Source organism: Phyllostomus discolor, chromosome 2 (assembly GCF_004126475.2).
Source record: "Phyllostomus discolor isolate MPI-MPIP mPhyDis1 chromosome 2, mPhyDis1.pri.v3, whole genome shotgun sequence".
NCBI lineage: Eukaryota > Metazoa > Chordata > Mammalia > Chiroptera > Phyllostomidae > Phyllostomus > Phyllostomus discolor.
In genome coordinates this window covers 37,358,076-37,383,478 of record NC_040904.2, presented here as the reverse complement: position 1 = coordinate 37,383,478, position 25,403 = coordinate 37,358,076, and the positions used below count along the sequence as shown (strand labels likewise).

The window sequence follows — 25,403 nt, the reverse complement described above, 5'->3', positions numbered from 1 at the left end:
CATTTCGTGACTGGAAATTTAATACTGAATAACAGCCTCCCGAAAAACTTCACATTTAAGGAGCCTCCTGTACAAATTGAGGAATTCACTGAATATAAAATTATTGTAATTTTAACAGACTTAGACTGTAATGATTACTTGAACATTCATGCTGAGATTTTCTCGATTCCGGCTAATGTTAGCTAATACATGTCTTTAAACAAGTATACTTTAGTTTCTGTAATTTTTTCTTATTGAAAAGTGACTAACTTGTAAAGATTTTTCCCAACAGTATTTTACGCTTAGCTTCAGCACTGTATTAGAAATTTTGCATCTCTAAAGCATGAGATGGAACCTTTTGAAGGTGACTGTTTTCTAGGATTCGCACTGGAAAGCTAACGATCACTTTACAACTTGCCGGGACATAGCTGCAATCGAGCACACTGCACCTGCATGGGATTAGTAAGTCAGCATCTGCTGCCTCTGCTCTGATAGGACAATCACAGAGGAGTTTGCTGGCACTGCATCCTGGTAAAGGAATCACGGTCTGTGTCTTTGTGGGCTTCAGCATGCAGGGTGTGAGGCACTCCATATCCCTGAATATTGTGGTGGTGTATGTTATGGCTGAGGCAATGTTGTGCTGAAGCCAGTAACTGTGGTGATAACTTTGTGCTCACTAGCTCTTAATAGGAGTGTTAAGGTTCTAGAGTGGGTAGTCAGGGCAGGAGGGTCTTGATTCCCCAAGCTTTCTGATCCTGTAGAGGAAGCAATATCCCTGGAAGTCCTCTCTTATCATGCTGTGCTGTGAGCTCAGGAGAACTAAAAGTGGCTCTTGCAGCCCTTCTAAGACTTTGTAACAACTAATTCCATATCACGAATTCATTTCTTCTTGAAGAGAGTGCCTTCTGCTACCTGAAGCTAACGACTGATAAAAGACCAGGTTAGAAAACGGCAAGAGGTATGTGCAAATATGTATACAGCAGTATTGTTAGCAATAAGAAAACAACTTTAGTATATAAATGTTCAAAAAAAGGAATCAGTTAACAAATTGTAATATAGCTATATAATGAAACAATACACATTTATTTGTTTAGAAAAATTCAAACTTATAGAAATGCTGTAAGTAGGTTACAATGAATTCCACTGTATTTGTCTAGATTCACTCATGTGCCAATATTATTATAATATATATTTTTGAAATGTAAACTATAATATATTAAGGGGTTAAAATGGAGATCACTGTTTCCTTTTAATAACAGTATATTTATATGTATTATACAAAAATTTATCAGTTTTTTCTGGATAATAAAAGTACAAGGGATTAATTATATTTTTATTCTTTTGCCCATATATAGTTTATAATTTTTCTATGAATAGAACAGTATGATAATACACAAAGCTAGATTAGTTCTCATGGAACTCTTGGTAATGTACAGAATTTTTAATCTGCATTCCTATTTCTAGTATAAAGTAAAAATGTCAATTATCCTTATGGATCTTTACCAAGCTAGAATATGACACTTCATTTGAAATCATGCAATACCTTATTATTTTCTGAACCTCTAATCACCTACTGGACATTATCAAAACTTGTATAATGTGTTAAATGATACTCTATATAAAGCTAAAAAATATGTGATTTTATTGCAAAGCTGATTAAACATAAAGTTAACTTTGTAAAACATAATTTATACATTAATATCCATTCAATTTCCGAAACTTTCAAACTAAATAATTCTGGATTACTTTACTTTAGAAAGGATGCTGTGGGGAAGAGTAGAAGTTTTGATGTTAAGATTCTCAAATAGCTTTTTGAAAAAAATCCTCTCTAGTTTCATGTCTCCTTCAGTTTTACATCTAAACCACTGCCACCGTAAACTCTTTTTAGAGTTATCATTAATTGTCACAGATACACGAGCTGGATTCAGAGGGAGATGGTCATCACAGATGGACGTCTATGGCCACCACCATATGCCTGTGTCACAGTGTTGGAAACCACTGCCTTGGAAAACAGTTGTGATCATCAGCAGTGAAACTGAAATTGTCATTCACCCATTGTTATCAAATACGGCTTAAAGATTTAGAAGCAGACTGTGTAAAGCCCAACAATATAGGTAAACAATAAACATGAAGGATAACAACCTAGAAATCAGAAGAGCTTAGACTAATACATTATGAAGCTCAACAAACAAAAACAATAAATAAATGCACAAATAAATAAAGGATGGATTCAGGAGTAAATTCTTGTATAAATAAAGATCATCTGAATCAACCATCTATAAAAACATTTGATCACACTTCACAACATCTGCACAGTATGTGAGCACCTTCATATAATTCTTCTTATTTGAGAATTCTTCCTTAGGCTGAATTGAAATGATTTTTCTACTCCTTGCAGACATACTGAAAATTGCTATTATGGCCTTCAGGAGAATTGTTTCAGGGTTAACATAGCCTAATTTCTTCTGCTGTTCAATTTCTTTTATCACCCTGGTCTTAAAATTATAATTTTGCAACTAAAAATATAGTTTTACAGTAGTGACTGTGGAAGGATTAGTGTCAAGTTGTAGGACTCCGAAGGCTATAACTTTGCAGGTGAAATTCCAGATCAAAGGGAAGGAATAATCAGTGCTTTACAGTTTCATTAGCACTGTATATAGAGGTGTGTTTCCGACCAAGTATGCAAATTGTAGATCTTGCCATTTGAGGAAGTCCATGTTCAAAGTGAACAGATTAAACACATGCCTCTGTAGCATTTCCGACTTTTACATACATATAGGATTTCTTTAAAACATCTTTTCTGTGGCTAATGTAATAAGATACCTATAGGAAAAGGTTCCGGAATACAGCAAGTTTGGGAAGACTGCAAGTTCTGTTTACCTTTGGATGTTTGCCACACACGGTGACAGGCTGAAGGTTCTACTCAGTACACACACATTTCACATCACACACAGGGAAATGCCAGTTTAAAGCAAGGTGCATTTATATGTTTATATGCTTAACTGTCTACATGACATTATTATAACAATTTATTTTTGTTTCAGAGAACCAGTTTCTTTTTTCTTCAGTCAAACATTTATTTCACTTGTTACTTTTTCTAGGAGCTTATTCACTTTTCATTTTAGATTTACTTTTTTCCTTTTAAAATTGTATATAATTAAAATGCACAAAATGATGATTCAGCATACATATGCACTGCAGATTAATTACCAAAATTAATATAATTAACACATTCATCATTACATAGTTAACATAGGTCACTTTGTGTGAGTGTGTGTGTGTGTTGAGAAAGTGTACAATCTATTCTCAACAACTTTTCAACATACAATATTGTATTATTAACTATGGTCACCATGTTGTATATTAGACCTATTCTTATAACTGAAAATCTTCCTATATCACCCCATTTCCACCCCCCACAACTCCTGACAAACACCATTTTATTATGTTTTTATAAAGTTGACTTTTTTTTAAGGATTCCAAGTATAAGTGATAAGAAAGAGTATTTATCTTTGTCTTCTGACTTATTTTACTTAACATAATGCTTTTTAGATGGATCTATGCTATATCAGATAGCAGGGTTTCCTTTTTTATCACTGAATAATTCCACTGTATGTAGGTATACACACACACACACACACACACACACACACTCATTTTCTTAATCCACCTGTTGTAGGATAGTTAGGTTGTTTCTGCAACTTGGCTATTATAAATAATGCTACAATGAATATGGTGGCACATTTATCTCTGAGATACTTATTCAGTTTCCTTCAAATATATGTTCAGGAGTAGAATTGCTGGATCATACAATAATACAGTTTTTAATTTTTTGAGGATGTGCTGTACTGTTTTTCATAATGGCTGTACCATTTTACATTTCCATTAACAGCATATAATGGTTCTCTTTCCTTCACAGCCTGCCTGCATCTGTTATCTCTTCTTTTTTTCTATAATAATGATCCTAATAGGTGTAAAGTGGCATTTTATTGTGGTTTTGACTTGCATTTCCCTTATTATTAGTGATGTTGAGTGCATTTTCATATACCCAGTGATCATTTGTATGTTTTCTATTGAGTTGAATGAGTTCTTTATATATTTAGGATAGTATCCCTTATTAGATACAGATAGTCCCCAGCTTATGCTGATTCAACTTATAATTTTTCAACTTTACCATGTTGCAAAAGCAATATTCATTTAGTAGAAACTGTACATTAACTTTTGCATTTTGATCTTTTCCCAGGCTAGCAATACATGGTATGGTACTCTCTCCACAGCTCCCAGTCAGCCACTCAGTCACAGGGTAAACAACCAATAGTCTGTGGTGTATTCATTGTGTTGGATGATTTTTCCCAACTGCAATGTAAGTGTTTGGAGCATGTCTAAAGTAGGCTAGGCTAAGCAATGATTTTTTGGGCAGTTTAGGTGTATTAAATGCTTATTTGACTTACAGTATTTTCAACTCACAATGGGTTTATTGGGACATAATCCTGTTATAAGTCAAAGTATCTGCATGCTGTTTACAAGTATTTCCTCCCATTCTATAGGTTACCATTTCAAGTTTATTGATTGTTTCTTTTGCTGTGTAGAACCTCTTATTTCAATGTAGTCACATTTGTTTATTTTAGTTATTGTTGCTCATGCATTTGATGTCTTAACCAAGAAATCATTGCCAAGGTCAATATAGATATTATTTTTCTCTATGTTTTCTTCTAGGAGTTTTATGGTTTTAGGTTTTACATTTAAGTGTTCAATCCATTTTGAGTTAATTTTTGTGAGTGGTGTAAGATAGAGGTCCAGTTTCATTCTTCTGCATTTGTACCTCTAATTTTGCCAATACCATTTATTAGAAAGACTACACTTTCCTCATTGTATGTTCTTGGAACGTTGTCAAAAATTTGTGGACTGTGTATGAATGGGTTTATGTCTAGGCTCTTTATTCAGTGCCATTGGTCTATGCCAGTTTTTTAAATGACAGGACCAAATTATTTGGTAATAAGCTTGAAAACAGGTAGTATGTGGTCTCTAGCCTTGTTCTTCTTTCTTAGACTTGCTTTGGCAATTCAGGGTCTTTTATGGTTCCATACAAATTTTAGGATAGTTTTTTTCTATATTTGGGAAAATACCATTGAAATTTTGATAGAGTGTGTTCCAAAATGTATATATTGCTTAAGGAAGCATGGCCATTTTAACAGTATTATTTTTTTCAATGGAAGAACAGACGATGTCTTTCCATTTATTTGTGTCTTCTTCCATTTCTCATTAATGTATTATACTTTTCAGTGTACAGGCCTTTCAACTTTTTGGCGAAATGTATTCCTAGGTATTTTATTGATTTTGATGCTTTTGAAAATGGCATTTCTTTTTAAATTTCTTTCAGAAAATGCATCGTTAAGGCATAGAAACAAATTATTTTGTTAAAGAACCAAGTAAATAATTCAAAGCCAAAATATGAGTGCAAATACAGAATTATTTTTAAGATACCACTTAAAAAGGAGAAACAACAAACAAAAATACAATGAAGAAATCATAATTTATACAACTTATCAAAGGCAGGTATATGCCATGATACTAAAATCACCCCAGTACCTACACTTAAAAAATAATTCCATATTTTTAAGCATAAAACCACATCTATTTTTTATTTTTCTTAAGTTTAATTGTTGCTCGAGTAGTTTTCCATCTATTTAAACCAATTTCATTATTCATAAAAGTTCTACATGAAATGTCATATGTCATAATGGGAAAGACTTTACTATTGTAGTTACATGTAGAAGATTAACTGATGATATCAGTGTTAGGTTTTTAAGCAAACCATATGAAAGGTTAGCTAGGGAAAATGACAATTAATTTTTCAGAGTGGGTTTCATTTCTTCTAAAAAGTATAGTTATTTATTTTCAGAGAGAGGGGAGAAAGGGAGAAAGAGAGGGAGAGAAACATAGATTTGAGAGAGAAATATTAATCAGTTGTCTGTCATAAGTGCCCCAATGGGGGACCAAACTTGAAACCCAAACATGTTCCCTGACCAGGAATCAAACCAGTGACTCGTCACAGGATGATGCCCAACCAATTGAGACACACTGGTTTTATTTATTTTTTAATGGCAAAATATATTGTACTGCATTAATAATACTGAGTAAATGAAACAATTGTATCTAACCTGCCAACAATGACAATTCACTACTACTAGTTCTGAGTAAATGTTCAACATTTGAATCCTGTAATGGACTAGTTCCAATAAACCAATCAAAATGTCACAGACAAAAATAAATAAGTTAAAACCATTTTAAGAATGTGACATTAATTTTGCTTGTGTGTATAAGTCTAAGCTACAATTGTTAATATCTCAAATTGTTTGAACTGTTCTTCAACTACATAGTTCAAATATTTAAACCAGCTGCCTTCTGAAATTTAGGGTTTTAACCAGAATTTCACAAAGATGACTTCCCTTGATATAAAGATTTAAATAAAAAGTAATTTACAAGTTCTCAGTGTATACCGAACAGGAAATGTTGTAAAACACTAATACCAGGAGGGGTTGCTTGGTTTGTAAACCTGGTAGATAGACAAAACTGCCAATAGAATTACAATTTCAAATGTGAGACTTTTTGAAATATTAAATTAGTGTAAGAAAGGGTTTTAAATCAGTTTATTAGTCTTTATGTTCACTTCAGTGGACTACTAGTAGAATCAGCAGAAAAGAAGATAAATTAAGTAGAACCCATTGAAAAGAATTCATTATGAAAAACAGTTCATAGTGAACAGAAAAGTACAATTTCTCTTAAAAGAACTAAACAGAGCAAAAGGTAAAGAAAAAACAAACTATACCATATACCATGAAAGACAAGTCAGTGGAAGAAATTTTCAAAGTCAATTTTACTTGTATATTTTATAGCAAGAAGAATAGAATTTAAACTTTGTTTTAGTTATCTGTATTAAAATATCAACAATAGAAAGAAAAGAATTATTTTAATTCTATAACCATATCTTCTGTATTCTACTACTTTACAGTTTTGATAATATTATGAACTAAATGCTTTCCTCTCAAAATTCAAAGGTTGAAGCCTAGGCACCAAAAGTAACTATATTTGGAAGCAGGAACTTTAAGATGGTAACTCATTCTAAATGAGATCATAGGGTGGGGCCCTCATTCAATACAAGAAGTGGAGAAGATACTAGAAGTGAGGGCACAGAGAAAAAGGGCCTGTGAGGACATAGTGAGAAGGTGGCCACCTGCAAATCAAGGAGAGCGGCCTCAAGAGAAAACTACCCAACCTTTACCTTATCTTGGAATTCCAGCCTCTAGAACTCTAAGAAAATAAATTTATTTTTTTAAGTCACTCAGTCTATTGTATTTTGTTATGGTTGTCTTAGATGATTAGGGCTATCTTTTAAAATTCCAGAATGTATAAACATACAATTTAAAAAAATAATTAATAACTCTGTTATTTGAAAGTTGAGCTTCTGGTAACTGAAGAATTAGAACTAATTAGCTCCTGGGGCTAAAGTATTTCCCATTGTTTGTTTATGCCCCTTAGAGAAGAGAGGCATGGTTTGGCAGGATAAAAGACAGCACGGCAACTGTCGGTAGCAACTGTATGAGCGCCATGACAGACATAGCTGTGGCAATTCAGTACCTGGCAATGCAAAAGGAAAAGGGCAGAAGCATAAATCATTGCCCTTGATTTGAATAAGGAAATGGAAAAGGACAGCAGCATGTCTGGTTTGAAAAGGAACTTTGGTAGATCAGTAAAGGGGATTTTGTTTACATGACTGGAGTTTGAGCTTCAGAAATACTGGTGGTTAAATTTCCTCAAGATTATCAATACATTCAAACTTTTTGTCAATGTTCTACAATACATAATTCTAAGTTAAAACAATTATATGAGTGTCGCAGGTTCGATTCCCACTCAGGGTACATGCCTAGGTTGCAGGCCATGACCCCTAGCAACCACACATTGATGTTTCTCTCTCTCTCTCTATCTCCCTCCCTTCCCTTTCTAAAAATAAATAAATAAAATCTTTAAAAAAAGAAAATCATTTAAAAAAATCACGTGGTTTCTCTTTCCTGTAAATTCCAATATAGCACATATCACACCCTTATGTTTTAGCCTTTTATGCATGTCTTATATTTATGGTAAAATGTAAGTTCCTAGGCAACTGGGGTATTTCACGTGATGATTGTGTGCTTACACACTTAATGTCATACACAGTTGAGATCTCTATAAAAATTTTACACAATAGACCTCTGCAACAGATGGGGTATTCACAACTAAGTGATACTGTGGTAGGATTATGGGCTCAATACTCTAATGCATGTACTGGGTTGGCCAAAAAGTCCATTTACTTTCTTCCATAAAATAAAAGACACATTTTTCATTTTCACCAATCACTTTGTTGATTTGGACATTGTGAATATGTAGGCTATTTCTCATGTGGTAGAACGTTGATTGTTCTCAGTTAATGTTTTGATTTGATTGCTATCAACTTCAACTGGTCTACCTAGGTGTGGAGCATCACCCAGTAAGAAATCTCCAACACAAAATTTGGCAAACCACTTTTGACATGTTTGATCAGTTAGAGCACATTCTCCATATACTACACAAATCTATTTTTGTATTTCAATTGTGTTTTTTCCTTTCTTGAAAGAACAAGGCATAACATGCCAAAAATGTGTTGTTCATTTTCTTCCATCTTCAATATTAAAATGCCTACACAAAAATTCACCAATTTTGATAATTTTCTTTTAAATGCATGCTGATATGACAGCTGTCACACCACAATCTAACAAAATTATTTCAAATGAAGTTAAAGACAGCTAGGCTTAACTAGAGCCATCTTACAGAAAAAAAAAAAAAAAACAATTGAACTTTTTGGCCAACCCAAGAGTTGAAATGAGATATACATACTATATTTTCTGGTGGGTAGTTCTTGGTATATTAAAAAATCTTTTTATAAAATAGCCTATAAAATAAATATATCTTTGCTACCTTATTAAACTTAAAAAAACAGCACTGTTTTTCCTGTGGACAGTTTTACAATATTGATGCAATTGTTTAGTTTTGATTAGGTTTGCCAGCTTCTGGCAGGTGCTTCAAAAGCAACATTTAAGGAGAATATAGCTAGATTGACTACTTTCATATGTGCAAATGCTTCAGGCTTCCCTAAAATGACCTCTTAGATATTATATCAATATTTACTTGAGGTGTACAGAGCACTGACTAATAAATGGCTGATGAAATTATATTTTCCTACAAGCAAAATCAATACATTCTGTGACCTGTGAAAGATGATTTTAAAAGCTAAATATTCCTTTAGCTTTACCTTGTCTGGGAATCACTTTATCTGCCCTTCCATTCTAAATGATAGCTTTGCTGGATAGAGTAATCTAGGTTGTAGGTCCTTTCATTTCATCACTTTGAATACTTCCTGCCAGTCCCTACTAGCCTGCAAAGTTTCTTTTAAGAAGCAGCTGATAGTCTTATGGGAACTCTTTTGTAAGTAACTTTCTGCAGTTCTCTGCAGCTTTAAAGATTCTTCCTTTATCTTTAATCTTTTGCATTTTAATTATGATGTATCTTGGTTCTTCTTGTTTGGGACTCTCTGTGCTTCCTGGACTCATATGTCTATTTCCTTCAAATTAGGGAAGTTTTCTTTCATTATTTTTTCAAATAAGTTTTCAACTTCTTGCTCTTCCTCCTCTCCTTCTGGCACCCCATACGATTCTGATGTTGGTATATTTAAAGATGTCCCAAAAGTTCTTTAGCCTATCCTCATTTTCCTTGAATTATTTTTTCTTCCTGCTGTTGTGATTGAATGCTTTATTCCTCCTTGTGTTCCAAATCATGACTTGATTCTTGGTTTCATCCCCTCCACTGTTGGTTCCCTGTAGATTGCTCTTTATTTCACTTAATGTAGCCTTCATTTCTGCCTGGCTCTTTTTTATGTTTGAAGTACTTAATGAGTTACTTGAGCATCTTGATAATCAGTGTTTTGAACTGTGCATCTGATAGATTGCTTATCCACATTCTGCTCAGTTCTTTTTTTTCTGGAATTTTGTTCTGTTCTTTCATTTGAGTCATATTTGTTTGTCTCGTCATTTTGACAGCCTCCCTGTGTTTGTTTCTGTGTATTAGGTAGAGCTGCTTTGACTCCCTGTCTTATTAGCATGGCCTATGGTAAAAAAGCATACACACCTATAAGTTGTGTGGGGCAGAGCCTTAGGTAATTACCAGGGAGGAGTAACTCTTTTCACAGCTCTGTTGCTCTGTATGGCAAAGGGCTCAGAGAGGGGATAATGCTCCTGCCAGACCTCTGGAGCTTTGCCTGCGGGGAAGTTGTTTCCCAGCACTTGCCCTATTGCCACTCATTTTCCTTTCTCCCCATATGCCACTGGTGGCCTTCCAGCTGTTACTCTGGTGCTGAATCCCAGAAGGGGTGGGTCTGTGCGAGTCCTAAGCCTGTTGCTGGTCCTTTGAAAGGGTTCTCTTGAGAATTCTGCAGTTTTTTTCACTGCTCCTGCCTCCACTGGCACTTACAGCTGGAAGTTATAGGATCTTATTTTCTTGGCGCTGGAGCCCTGGACTGTGGACTGTGTGGTCTTGTCTAGAGATGGGACCCCTCACTCCTGAAGTATGCCTTTCAATTTTTATCCACCACACATGGATGTGGAACTGCCCAGTCCATGTCTCTGCAACTTTCTGCTCCTCACCACCTCTTTGCACCTTCCCTTCACATCTCTACCCCTCCACCCTTGCTTCCTGTCTGGATGAATGTGTCTTCTTTAAGTCTTTGGTTGTCAGGCTTCCATACAGCTCGATTTTTCTGACACTTCTTGGTGATATTTTTTTTGTAGTCTAGTTGTATTTTTTGCTATACTTGTGCAAAGAAGAGAGGTGTGTTTACCTACATCTCCATCTTGACCAGAAGTCCCAAATTATCACATATATTTTAATATAAAGATAAATAATTCCCCTGTTTTAAAATTGCATATGCTATTGTTTGTTTGAACTTGTGATAATCTTATTCTTCTAAATTGTCCTAAGAGACACATATACACAATCTCAACTGAAAGAAGTTTGCTTTCAATACATATTTAAGTTTAGTTTTAAGTTATTATATAAACATTTTCAATATAGAACAAAAAGTCCTCTCCCAAATAAATAAGGAGGTGCATCTTCTATATCACTCTTTATTATTGCGAAACCATGTTGTACTTTTAGATACTAATTAGGGTTAGGTACCAGTATTTTACAGTGTTCTGTTACAAATGTGCCAAGACATTTTCTTTTTTGAAAACAGATTTTATTATTCTGTTTTAAAAGATATTATTTATTTATTTTTAGAGAGGGGAAGGGAGGAAGAAAAAAATGAGAAACATCAATGTGTGGTTGCCTCTCATGTGCCCCCTACTGGGGACTTGGCCTGCAACCCAGGCATGTGCTCTGACTGGGAACTGAACCAGTGACCCTTTGGTTCACAGGCTGGTACTCAGTCCACTGAGCCACACCAGCCTAAGACATTTTCAAAAGAATTATATTCTCAGATATTTCTATAAACATGGAATTTCTACAGATAGATATTTCTATAGATATGATACTCCTTAAAAGTTTGTTATTTGTATTTACCTATAAATTTCATTGATTACACGTATCTCAAGATTCTCAATACAGGAAAACTAGCATATGCGAAGGAATAGACGCCATTTTTTAACTAACTTGCCCTGATTTCTGGATAATTAAGCTTACTTATACTTTCTTCATCTTGATCACCCACTTACTTAGAAATTTTAACTTCCCAAGGAAGACATCTGTCCTGATTTTCCTCTTTTGAGTATTTCCCAGACAGATAAGAAATTGAAAGATGTCAAAGCAATAAACTGATTAAGAGGAACTTTTAACAGATCTGAATATAATCTAGGGTATGCATATTGGGGTTTGGCTTATTTTAAATGTACAGTTTTATCCATTCCATCTTTCATACTGTCTTCTTTATTTTACTACATATAGAAATGTCTATGAAAACTACAAAACTAGAAAATACATTATGGAACTATAACATTTTAGTTTGCATTACATTTCAATCAAGAATTGTGGCCAATCTCAAGCACTGTTCATTATCTCTTTCTCTTTCTAATTTAGTTTCTGTGATATTTATTGGACACTTTGTGGGCATAAAAAGGTCACTTCTAATGTACACCCACAGCCCTTGCTCGGGGTTGGGAGGAAATCACCTTTCAGTGGTGGCATCATTACTTTCCTGCTGAGAAATCACATAGCATTTTATCTGAGGTGAAAGATATAAAAAGAATGCAGAAATAAAAGTATAAACTCTACTAATAAAACAAAATGTGCAAAATTCTTTGCAACAGGTGAGAAGTGACTGAATTTAAAAAAATCAATAACTAGTGAAACAGTATCACAAATTACTCAATTTTTTGAAGTTGCTTTGTAGTAAAATGCATGTTTCTGTTTTCCATGTTTTTTAAAACATTATTTTCTAAATATCTTGATTTTAGTTATTTGTTTATTCTAGCAGTTAGATACAGATCTGGCTTATAGCACAATGAAAACATAGGGTTAGCCCCAACTTTTGTCAAAACATGCATGAGGGGGAAGAAATCCAACAGTAACTATGTTTACAACAAAATGAAAAGACTGGCAGAATTGGGAACTTGCCAGCCAAGTTCAATTTTAAGAAATAAAGTTTCATCTGTACATACATTCCCTGTAACTATATAATTCACATCTACAACTATAACCATACAAGAGTAGCAAGTACAAACCTTCAGGACATAAGAAATTCGTTGAAGGGATATTGATAAAAACGAAACAATAACTCTTTCTTTAAAACACTGACAAATACAAATGGTGTTATGCACATTAAAAACATCAAGAAATACCAAATTACAGGAAAAAAACAGGAGTTTTGCTGAATCATTTTATAATGAAGCAGTTCATCTTACCTCTGCTACCAGCTGCTGAAGAGATGGTGAAGCCACAGAGCGCAGACTTGAGTTGCCCTTCATGGGGCTATGGAGGCTGACATAAGCAACAAGATTTCTCTGCAGAACCTTCCTGAAATCCTAAAATCAAAGAAACAACAAAACAATCTTCCTCTAGCATAAGTAAAGGCAACAGATTCTGTTTAATCAGTTACATATTAAATAATAAACACTATCTACTTGGAATCATCACCTTGTAGTTTTTTTAAAGTAATGTCATGCCATTAAATAAGAGTACAAAACTCATAAAAGGGTTTTAAATACATGTGTTGAGGAGTTAAATATAACATTTTGATGCAATATTTTAAAGCATGGTCTTGAGAAAAGTCAGATTTTAAGAGAACATATTATTAAATGGTTAACACATAAGGAGATTCACCTCCAGAACACAAGCAGAATATTTAGTATAATGGTGGCACTTAATGTTATAGCTTGAGAGTTAGAGAACAGTCAAGGGAAAGCTACGTCAGTGATTAATAAACCAGTGTTTCCCTTGAAGCAACAGGATACTCTTTGCACACAGTAGCACTTTATTCAAGGCAAAATGGAGCACAATGCAATTGTGTTCTGGCCCATTTTACCTGAAATACAACCTGACGCATTTCTCATACATTAGAGTAACATGAAATGTTTCAATAGAATAGTTTTTTTACTTCTCTGCTGAAATTAACCCCCCAAATGGAACACTAGCTATCCTCTTAAAAATGTATCATTACTAAGAAATCCCTCTGTTATTTCTCTCCCTTTCTTGAACAAATATTTAGTGAGTAATTACCATGGTGGAGTTCAAGAAAAATATCCTAAAAATTGTATTACTTCATGTTTTAGGAATACATGTTTCTTTTTCCAACACTATCAGATGAAAGACTAAAAGTTCTTTGAATACCTAGGAAACCAATGTGACTCCTAGTTTGTGTTGAAACTTCAGCTATACCTCTGTAAGAGAGGTGAAAAGACAATTCATTTAAAAGTAACAAGTATTTTTTAAAAGAAATAAACTTTGAACTCAAGTGCTTTGCTTTACATATGTTTTTTTTTAAATCCAGTGTTACACAAACACTGTAGAAAAACAGCTCCTATTTACATACTAGCTCATGTAAACAGCTAGTTTACATGTTAGTCCATTTAATTCTCAGGGACTACTGATAGGTCTAAGCCGACTCATTTGATAAAGCAAGTCTTGCAAGAAAGTATGAGTTTTCTGGCAGAGAGGATTTGAACACAGACTTCTTTGACTGTAAAAGTTATAGTGTTTCCACAATAGCCTGTGAAAAATAGATTCTTCACAGAAGAAATGCTATTTTTTAAAGAATTCATTTAGTAAAGTGCTGTGATTCTCCCCAAGGGTGAGGATCAGTATTGCGTCAATACTCTAATAACACTATCACTATAAAATTTCATTTTTAAGTTTATTGACCAAAATCACTTAATTGCTTTAATTAAATCTGTGGATTTCAGGGTGTTCCTATGGAAACAAAATTAAATAGTAAAATATGAAAGGTCAACACATTTTTTTCCTCACTCATCTTCACTTGGGAATATATTTTGAGCATAATCTGGTTGTAGTCTAAAAGAAAATGTTTCATTTTAATAAGAGTACATTTGATAAGAGTAGACAGAACAAGAAAACTAATAGCTTTTCAAATTCCTTTTCAACTACATATTACAATATTATCTTCATAAAGTGTATTGAAATAATCTTCTGAGATATAGTACCTTGCAATAGTATGTTGTAAAAGCTAATAATTAAATCTATATATTGTTAAACATCTTCTTACTTATATATCTTTGCCCAAAAAGTCATGGGAAAATCCAGAAAGTGATGAAATGAATAATTAGTTGTCAAATATGTACACACACATAAATATTCTAGGACACAGGTTCCTAATTTTATGAAATATAAAGGGATTTTCTAACATAAATATTTTTCCTAAGTACTCCCAAATTACTGTATATTGCAATTTTAGGACCCACTGATTGAAAAAATATAAAATCACCAAAAGGTGCAACAGACTGGACAAAACCTAAAAAATAATTTGTATTTTATTAACCACAAAAGTATATACTTAATTAAATAAATATAATTGCTCATATACGGCCAAGGTCACATAATTGATTCAACTCACAGGCTATAATGCTTGATGCCCAAATAAATTCAAGAACTTTTGTCAATATACTCTCCCATATATAAGGATTCAAGATATTTAAATTAGGAAATACAATGTTAAATAGATAAACTTATAGATGTGCTTTGAGAACACAGTTTAGAAATATACATATTACTTTAGGATTAACATAAATTTATTGTGAAAATTACCAGATAGGCATCAAGGGACTGTATAATACAATAGAATAAATTTTGAGAATTTAAAAATAATCATTAAGACATCTTAAAGTGTGCCTTATTATTATAACAAAATTAAAACATTTTCTTTCTGATAAATATATTCTGAATTAATGTCAGCCCAGACCATAAATCTATTCCCCAATTTTTAAACTTATTTATATTTTTTAAAATAAGTAATTTGGAATAGAAGTTTGGGAGGTTCTTTTAGATATTACATTTTCCATCTTACTAAAAATTTGTTAATTTAAAAAAGTTATTTCCATAATTAAACTTATACATTTGAATTAGTTTTTTTGAATATGGAACAAGCATTCACTTCATTAATTTACATATGGAAAATCATTCTAATCTGTAATGTGTGAATCTTGAGAAATTTTACACTAAATTTTTCTCAATTTTAAGAGTTTCTTTCCTTCAAATTAAAAACACACTTGCTATTTTCTTATACATATGTTTTGATGTTTTCTTTGATATTCAATAAATATTTGATCTCTTCTTGAGTGCTTAAATTAAAAAATGAAACAACAATATTTCTCATTAGATATTTAGATTTTTTTCCTCCAAAGCTGAGATTGTGAATAAGTTAAAGTGCTTTTATTTTTCTAGCTAAATCTGTATCCTTTTTTTCTCTACATGTTTCCGTTATGCCTCTTTTCCCTTTTTCTTAAATGGTTTTTTCCTTTTTATTAAATATATTGGAGTGACACTGGTTAACAAAATTATTCAGGTTTCAGATGTACAATTCTACAGCATATCATCTGTATACTGTATTGTGCATTTACCACCTCATGTCAAATCTCTGTACATCACCATTTGTGCCCCCTATACTCTCCTCCACCTCCACCTCCCCTCCACCTTTCCCAGCTCCCCGCAATCACCACATTGTGGTCTACATCCATGAGTGTTTCTGTCTTTTTCTTTTACTCAGTCTCTCCACTACCCCTACCCAGTGCCCCTCCTCAGTGGTCAGCCAGCTCTCTCTGAGTCTGTCTCTATTTTGCTTGTTAGTTCTTTTATTCATTACATTCCTTACCATGCCAAATGTGCCTGATGTTGTTTACACCTTTTTAAAAAAGCATAAAAATAAATAGAGCATCTAAGGGTTTTACAGTGTTTTCATTGTTGTTAATATGACATCAATCTGATAATCAGCTGTCATATTCCATTAAAAACAGTGCATCTACGAGACACAGACACAGAAGCATTTGAAACTAAATACTCCCATTGTTTTTTAACCATGACCCATTCATTGGGACAAATGCTTCTTAAGGTAGGTAGGTATTTACACAGGTAGGAAAGAAGGAGCTGGGAAATAGGTATGCAAGAGTAAGGAATGGTGAGAAGAAGAAAAGACAGAGAAAGAAATAAAAACACTATATTGAGTCTAGTCTCCATATTTCATAGCTAAGTTATGATGCTAAGGTTATAAACAACACAGGAGATCATTTCCTAATTTTAGATATTTGCTAAAAAGTTTTAAAAAGAAAGGTAATGGTATGTATCACCTTATCTTTTCTTGTCCTGTGCCTGTCAACCTGTCTAAGGAGATATACAACAGCCAGGTAAATGCTATTTTGAGTATATTAGAATCTGTAGATCTGGAGGAAACAAGAATAAGATAGTGTCAGATCATACACAATTCATGGGTCCCCATCCCCAGGTCACGCCTGTTAGGAACATTTGAGGAACCTGGCTGCACAGCAGAAGGTGAGCAGCAGGTGAACAAGCAAAGCTTCCCTTGCATTACCACCTGAGCTCCACCTCTTGACATCCCTCCATCCCTCCACTACTTCATCTGCGGAAAAACTGTCATCCATGAAACTGGTCCCTGATGCAAAAATGGTTGGGGACTGCTGGTCTAAGTAACCCTTACTCCCCTTTTTTTCTAGAGAGAGGAAGGGAGAAAGAGAGAGAGAAAAACATGAATACAAGTGAGAAATACTGATCCACTGCATCTTGCACATGCCCCAACCAGGGATGGAACTTGCCACGTAGGTATGTGCCCTGGTTGGGAATGGAACCCACAGCCTGTCAGTGTATAGGAAGACACTCCAACCAACTGAGCCACAGCAGCTGGGGCATTCTTCTTCATTCTTGGAATGATTTCAGCAACCTAGCAGCAGATATGACATCTGGGTTGAGATACACATTTTTGTCCATGGCTTTGACAATTGTACTGTCTGCTGTTGGGAGCCATCCTGCCTGATTTCAGGGACTGAAGATTCCTTAAAGAACAACAGGGTCCCACAACTAGGGCTGAGTGAAAAGGTCTTAGGACATAAGCTGCTAAGGACACAAAAACCTATCCCCTCTCTTATATCCCCCTGCTTGGCCCAGGCAGATGATTGTTTAGCCAATGACTGGTAAGATTCCTCAAGGAGAAACAACCTAAGACAGACATAGTTGCAAAGGGACCATCAGGGAAGGACATAGGGGACTATAGAGAAGCAGCAAAAAGACCCTCACCCCTCAGCATTGTCATAGTCTGAGTCCTCATTCTATCTGTAAGAAGTTTCCTAATCTCTTGGCTGCTTTGCTACCCCCACCTGACTCAGCCTGAAAGCAATGCCAGAGGCAGCTGCAGCCTTGTACTGGAACAGACGGCTCCTAGGAGCAAATCTGGCCAGAGAAAGAATATACATTGTTTCCTCGATAGCCCTGTTGGTATGAACTAGACGTTTGAGCTCAAAGCATAGGGGATGAAACTCCCCAATTCATGACACTCACTTTGACAATCTTCTGGTGTCAGCATATCCCACCAACCCTGACCAGAGACAATCCCTGTGTTTCTTCAATAATTATCTGTAGAGGACATCAGTTTTTCATGACTGTAGCTTTTTGAACATTGACTGATGAGCTTTACATGCATACTATGTATCTCTGTGTGAGCTGAACTCAATAAAAGAGAGAGGCTAAATGCCCTTTTCCTCTGAGAGATTTGTCACCTTTCCTCCCCAAGGAGATCATGTATTGGTAGATTTATTCTCATCTGCGGCAGTGGGGGAGCTCTGCAGACAGAGACCCCCCATAGTCTGCTATAGTTAGAGAAGAGAGAAGGGGATAGAGTGTGTGAGAGAGAGAGAGAGAGAGAATACTAATAAATATACATTTACCTCTCCCCATTCATATGAGCCAATATTGCCCAAAACTGTTCCTCCCCAGGAACAGAAAACAATACTGCGGTCTGGTCTCCACCCTCTCTTAACTCTGAACATCAAGGCCTGGATAAAAGCTGTGATTACAGCAGTGCTACTGGCCCATTCTTGTCCACTGTAACTGGGTGCTGTGTGGTGGTGGCTGCCAACTATGACATAGCGGTCTGGAAATAGAAAGACACGAGAGCCATTAAAACAAAATATAAACCTTAACAATAAATTTAATGACATTTACATAATCCCATTGCACAACTGAGCAACAATTATGCAAAATTGTTCTAATAGTTAAGTCTACTTTACATTTTTTCAGCTTGTGTCTTGATTCACACATCTGTGTATATCAAAGCAGTGGCAGCTGCTGAACCCAATTATGAATCCAGAGCTTAGATCCATATTGCTGTCCTCTGCAATATGCATATTAATTAATGAGGTATACAAATATGCCACAATCAAACATTTATCTAACATTTTCCCAGAATCATAGTGGGAAGTGCCCTGTAAACAATGTGTGTATGCTCAGTAAATATTAATGAACTATTAATACATTGAGGGAGCAGTTATTTAGTAGCTGTAAATATTAAAAATGTGGTAGTCATGTATGGATTTTGCAATAAATGAAGTATTTAGGGAATTAATTATAGTTTCAAGCTTGTAATTTTAGCCTCTCTTTTTTCTCCAAAGAATAAAAAGTCAACAATATCGAAAAGCATCCAATTATTATAAAATTTCTTTTTCAGATATTTTATTTTTACATAATTATACAAAGTCTATTGGATACATTATTAGAAATGTCTCAATGACACATGGATGTGGCTATACAATGTACTTTACTGACTATTGTCATCAATAAAGTAAACTAAAAGCATACAGTTTCCTCTGATTTTTTTGTCAATGAATGTTATTGGTACAGAGCTAAATTTATTTGCTTAGTGGAGCTACACATTTATCTCATGGCTCGATGCTTGAGTCTGCAGACTGCAAAGCCTGCCTGCATGCATTTGAACCCAGGCAATTCATTTACTAGTTGTGTGACCTTGGAAAGCTTGTTTAACCCTCTTATGTCTTAATTCATTCAACTATAAAGTGGGAATAAATATAGAACACGCATCATTAATTTTTTTGAGTTTTAAGTGAGTTACTTATCTGTATGGCAATTTGAACAGTGTCTGACACATAATAAGTACTATGCATGTGTGTAATAATTTAATCACCAGTTGACTTATGGTATCACAAAGCCTCTTAGAAAACATCAGTTTGAAGCTATTTTGGTTTTCCACACTGATATTGAAGCCAGCAATGACTTTTATCTGCCAACATTTCATCAAAATTTAATTAATGGTATTCATAGCGTGTCTGCAAATGTTGAAACCCCGGGAATTTATTTACTCATATCCCAGACGTGTGAAAGTTCTGTTGGGAATTGTCTTTACTCAAAATAAACATCTAAAATCCTAATACTGACTGAGATTGTTTCTAAATTTCAGAGTCATTAAAATTATGTCATATTTTTGTGTAGAATTCAAATACACAAGATTTGAGAAGCCTTGCTGATGTGCACTGAAAAATACTACTGGCACATGAATTGTTACTGTTTTCTATGTTAAATTTCAATAAAAATGTTTTTCCCCTAAAGCTAATATAATACTGTACTATTTGGTTTTTCAATAATAACTTGCAAATACAGCAATGTTGATAAATACGAGGGTGAGTAAAAGTAGATTTGCAGTTTTTATGTAAAAAGACATGCAGGTTATGATTAATACAATAACTTTATTAACTGTGTTTTGTGTACTAACAAATGGAAACCCATTTTTGCCAACTTCTGTATTTGTAGTGCTTCAATTAGAGAAGCTTATGATGAGAATTTGTTAAAATGCAACGGTAACAATTTTAAAATTTACTTATAGTTTGTGTTATGAGCAGAAGTCATTGATTATTGCTACTGGAAGGAAACAGAGAGTGCATACACTTCCTATTAACTTTGTAAGAGTTGGCTGCCAAGAAACTGGGAGGATATAAACTTGATCTCAGAAATTTCTGAGTTAGCAATTATAGGGTCGATTTGATGAATGTCATAGAGAACAATAATTGTCCAAGTAGAACTTGAGTAAACATCCTGCCCAAACTAACAGGAGTGGCACAAGTGCACTGAAAAGGTTGTTGCATTCTGTGCTGTATAAAAAGCGCATCAGACAATAATATGTGATGCAACCTCACAGTGTGTTGGGAAGTGTTGCTACTAATCTCTTTATATATGTATTAGTTATTTTTACTTTTTGAGCCTTTGTCACATCATCTCAAGGTACAATGAGCATCCTATAACAAGGATTAAGTTATTTGAAACTTAACCAGATCATCATTTTCATGAGCACCTTTAAAACCTAAAGCCACACTGACAACCAGGCAGAACCATCAGTGGACTAAAGGTCAGAGATGAGACATAGATTAGTGTTAAAAGATTAGATTTGAAGACAAACAAATATTTTAAAAACCCACACCTTTAAAACTTAAATATCTTATTTTTAAAAGCCTTTTTTTCCTGTAACTAAAAGTTCTTTCAATGATGTTATGGTGAATAAAAGAAAATAAAACATCAGTGTTTACAGCTTTTTTTTTTTTCAGCAGGCACACGGCAGTTTAACAAATTTAAACTTTGTTTTCTGTTTTGTTTTTATTTCCTTCTTTCACCCTCTACTCTGATTTATTACTGAAGAAATATGGTAAGAAGGAAAATGAGGGCCCATTTCTTGGTTTCACATTGACCTCTCTTAGAGTGGTATAAGCTTCCGGCTAAATGCAAAGTAAGATATTTAAGTGCTATTCAATTATTACAGAGCAATTCTTTGTAATATTTCATATAAAGTATACACTATAAACACTTCCCCCTACTTACCTGGAGAAGTCAAGCCTTTTAAATACCCAACAACATTAGTAACTGTTTTGAATTCTGTGACTGTCTGAATGTGCATGTTGACAATTCTCTCTTCTGGAAAAAAAATAAAAGATGAATTTTTTCTCTGTATTTTGGTGTCTTTTCTTAGAACATTCAGAGTTACTTATCCAGTATCATCAGCAAAATAATTTTGAACAATTAAATTTTTATAGATAGCCAGTCACACTTTTTTGACAAATATTCATTCAATAATTTGTGTTGATCCTATTGTAGGTGCTAACTATGCAAGGATGACAGAGATACAGCTGCTAAGGCCCCATAGAACCACAGAGCCATAAATAGGCAGTTCTCACCCTCACGTGTAGAGATACAATGGGGTTCAACAAGAGAACACACAGAAGGCGACCTTGGGAAGATGTGGACAACTCATATTTTTAAAGACATTTTTTAAAAATCAGATTAAAATATTTCCAAAGAATTTTAAGTCTTTTTCTAATGTTAGACAAAGAACATGCAGAAGATAAACTGTCCTATATGATTCATTGTTACATTATCACATTGAAAACTATAAAATATTACACAAATTAAAAAAATATAGATTCTGCCCTGGCTGGTGTGGCTCAGAGGATTGAGCACCAGCCTGCAAACCAAAGGGTCACTGGTTAGATTCCAAGTCAGGGTAAATGGCTGAATTGAAGGCCAGGTCCCCAATAGGGAGTGCTCGAGAGGTAAACACACATTGATGTTTCTCTCTCTCTCTTTCTCCTTCCCTTCCCCTCTCTCTAAAAAAATAAATACATAAAAATCTTTAATGAAGTATACAGAGTCTTAAAAATATAAACATTGGATTCTTCATTTCAACTTGTATTTGGAGGTCTCTCTCCTGTATTCTAAACATCCACCAATTGTTCTGCCTCTTTGAGTTTTCTACTTATGCTTGATATTCAAAATTTCAATAATAATTAAGGCAAAGATACTACTTAAGAGGGACTCCAGTCATAGCCCTGAAGTGGTCTTTGAAGGCTTTTGGTGGCAACATGTGTTAATAGATTCTACCAGTCAGTGAAGTCTGTGGGGGAGATTCAAGGTCAGCCAGGTGGTGTGGTTCTAGGGTGGGGTAGGAGGCAATAATAAAGCAGCTAATTCAAAACAGACATGCTATAGTACCAACAAGCCTTCGAATGTCACTTCTGACTGCTAGGTGAGAACTGCTGTGATAAGTTGCTTCCTCCTTGAACATACCCTACCTACTAACAACTTACGTGGAAAATCAGTACAGTGAATCTGTTAAAGTATAACTAAAACAAGAGTGAAGAGACCCTGAGAGAATGTCTGGGTGCCTCATGTTTAAGAAGGGAGGACTGTTTAAAGCCTGAGATTGTAGTTTTCATTTAGATGCTATGCAAATTTTAGAGCACCTTCAGATTTACAAAAAAAAAAATTAACAGAAAGCAGATTATCCTCTCTCTCCCCTGCCCCCAGCTACTAACATCTTGCATTAGCATGATGCATTTGTTGTCATTGATGAGCCAATATTAATATGTTATTATTACTGAAGTCCATACTTTCCATTAGGGCTCACACTTTGTATTGTACACCCTTATGGGTTTTGACAAATGAATAATGACATGCATCCATCATTACAGAATAGTAATCACATCTATCAACAGAATAGTTTCATTGCCCACGATATCTCCTGTTCTTTACATATTCGTCCTTCCCTTCTTCCCTCCCCACTGAGCCCCTGGCAACCACTGATCTTTTAAACATCTCCATATTTTGGCCTTTTCACAAATGTCATATAGTTGGACTCATATGTTTGCTTTTAATATTGGTTTAAATCCCCATTCTGAGCTTGTTCCAAATAGTCCAGATAAATTATTATTAGATAAAAGTCATTACCATATAGTTTTAAAACATCGTTCCAGCTTTTTTTTTTTTTTGAGTTGGATATGAATGAAGAATTTTCTCTGGTTTTGTAAGATTCAGTATCATTTTTTTTGTAATTCAGCAGTGAGAAAACCTTATAGTGTATACAAATGTACATTTATACTGCTTGGAAAATTATCTCACTTTAATAGAGTGCCTTCAAATTTCTAATAGCCATTTTCACACACATACACTAATTTTCATTGTACATTAATAATTCTTGAAAGCACCAATTTAAATAGCTTCTATTATCTCATGTATTGAATGAAGCACATAGGAGCAAAACTGGGACTCAAACCCAGGTTTTCACATAAATAACATTTTTATCTGAACAAAAAAGTCTCTTTTACTGTAAGACTCTTTTTTTTTATTATGAGACATTCCTCATATATAAAGGAATAAAAGATAATACAATATACAATGATAGTTTTAACATGTAATTTTACTACATTTTCTTCATCAATACCGTATTCCAATGAGCAAGTATACAATCTTATAAATTTAGTTCTTACTCTGAGGTTAATGTTAATCTTTTCAAGTTTTTGTTATATAGATATAGACAAATAGATGTAGGTAGACATAGGAATAGGCATAAACAGAGACATAAACAATTATTTTACAGGCTATGCCATATTATACAAGTAATGATGTTTTTACTTAGCTTTATATTTTTCATAACTTTTCATGAAAGGAAATGGAGATCTGTGTCATTCATTTTACCTGCTAAGAAGTATTTGGTTGTAGAATCAATTCCAGTTTATTCTGCAGTTCTCTTACTGAGAATTTCTGAGGTAATTTACACATTTTTAATACTACATTGTGGCAAAGAATATTTTTACATTTCTTGTGTATGTGTGCTGTACATTCACACATAGATAACTCAAAGTGTAATTTATGAATTATAATATAGTATGGGTAGCTTCAACTTTACTTGGCATGTAGAAATTTCTCTACAGACTTCTAAATTTTGATGGTTTTATGTGTACAAGAATCTCATTATTGCTTAATTTTGCATTGCTTTGATTACTAGTGAGGTTCAGCAATTTTTAATTCTAGTTTTTACTTATACTCTTTGACCACTTTCCTTTTAGGTGTTTATCAATTTAGGTATTTTTGTGGGGTTTCTAATTTGAATGTTATTCACTTATTATATGTATTATAAATACTTTTTAAGTTGTGATTTTTATTTTCTTGATAATGTATTTTAAAATATTAATATGGTCAAATTTATCAATATTCACCTTGAATATTTGTGGGGTATGTTTATTTTGTGTTGGTGAGGAAACATTTATTCTGATGTCAGAAAATGTTTTCCAAGTATTTTAAAGTAGAATTTTTAAATTAATATATTTAATCCAGCCAGAATCTGTTACAAAGTAGATTTTCAACCTTACTTCTGTCTTATGGGTAGCCAATTATTCTCATGTAATTTATTGAAGTATTAATTAAGTCGTTTTCATATAATGAGATCTAATTCATACATGGATTTGTTTATAGTCTTGCCATTGCATTTTATTTTCACCAGTGCCATACTGTTTAAATTAATATATTGTTTTAATGAATGAAAAGGTGGGTCTTCTATCACCATCATCATTATAAACATGTAATATTATTATTCAATATTGGGGCTATTTATGGACCATTTTTTAATATGAACTTTTATATTAGTTTGTCATGTATCATAAATAGATATTTCAGGATTTTATGGAGATCGCATTGAATTAATGGGCTCATTTGAAAAAATTATATTGTCTTCTGTCCATGAATATGTTATACCTCTCAATTTATTTTGATTGTTTTTATGTCTTTTAATAATGTTTTATTTTGTCTTCATAAAAATTCTGTACAACTGTTATTAAATTGATTTTTACAGTTTCTGTGTTAATAAAATATACTTGTATAGCTTATTTTATTGTGTATAAGCATGCCATTTAATTTTGTATCTTGGTCCTACAATGAGCCTTCTTATTAACATTTTATAGGTTCTAATAGGGGCCCTATAGTGTTTTTATTTCCTTAGTTTCAATCTAAAGAATTACTTGTCAAACAAGGACAGTTTTGTTTTTTTCCATTCACGCTTTTATAGCTTTGACTTA

At 33.8% G+C, this 25,403-nt stretch overlaps 1 protein-coding gene across 3 annotated transcripts in view; it reads right to left on the bottom strand.

Annotated features, from left to right (window-relative positions):
• NAALADL2 (N-acetylated alpha-linked acidic dipeptidase like 2) overlaps positions 1-25,403 on the bottom strand; it is a 1,143,498-nt gene that overhangs the window by 287,839 nt on the left and 830,256 nt on the right. For 2 of the 3 annotated variants that reach the window (XM_036017285.1, XM_028504896.2), the window contains 3 exons: positions 21,379-21,471; positions 18,444-18,649; positions 12,945-13,064 (listed from right to left, as the gene is read on the bottom strand). In XM_036017285.1, coding sequence (XP_035873178.1) covers positions 12,945-13,064; positions 18,444-18,649; positions 21,379-21,471 — 419 coding nt within the window. The remainder of the gene's footprint in view (positions 1-12,944; positions 13,065-18,443; positions 18,650-21,378; positions 21,472-25,403) is intronic. The other variant, XM_036017284.1, reaches the window with a different exon arrangement.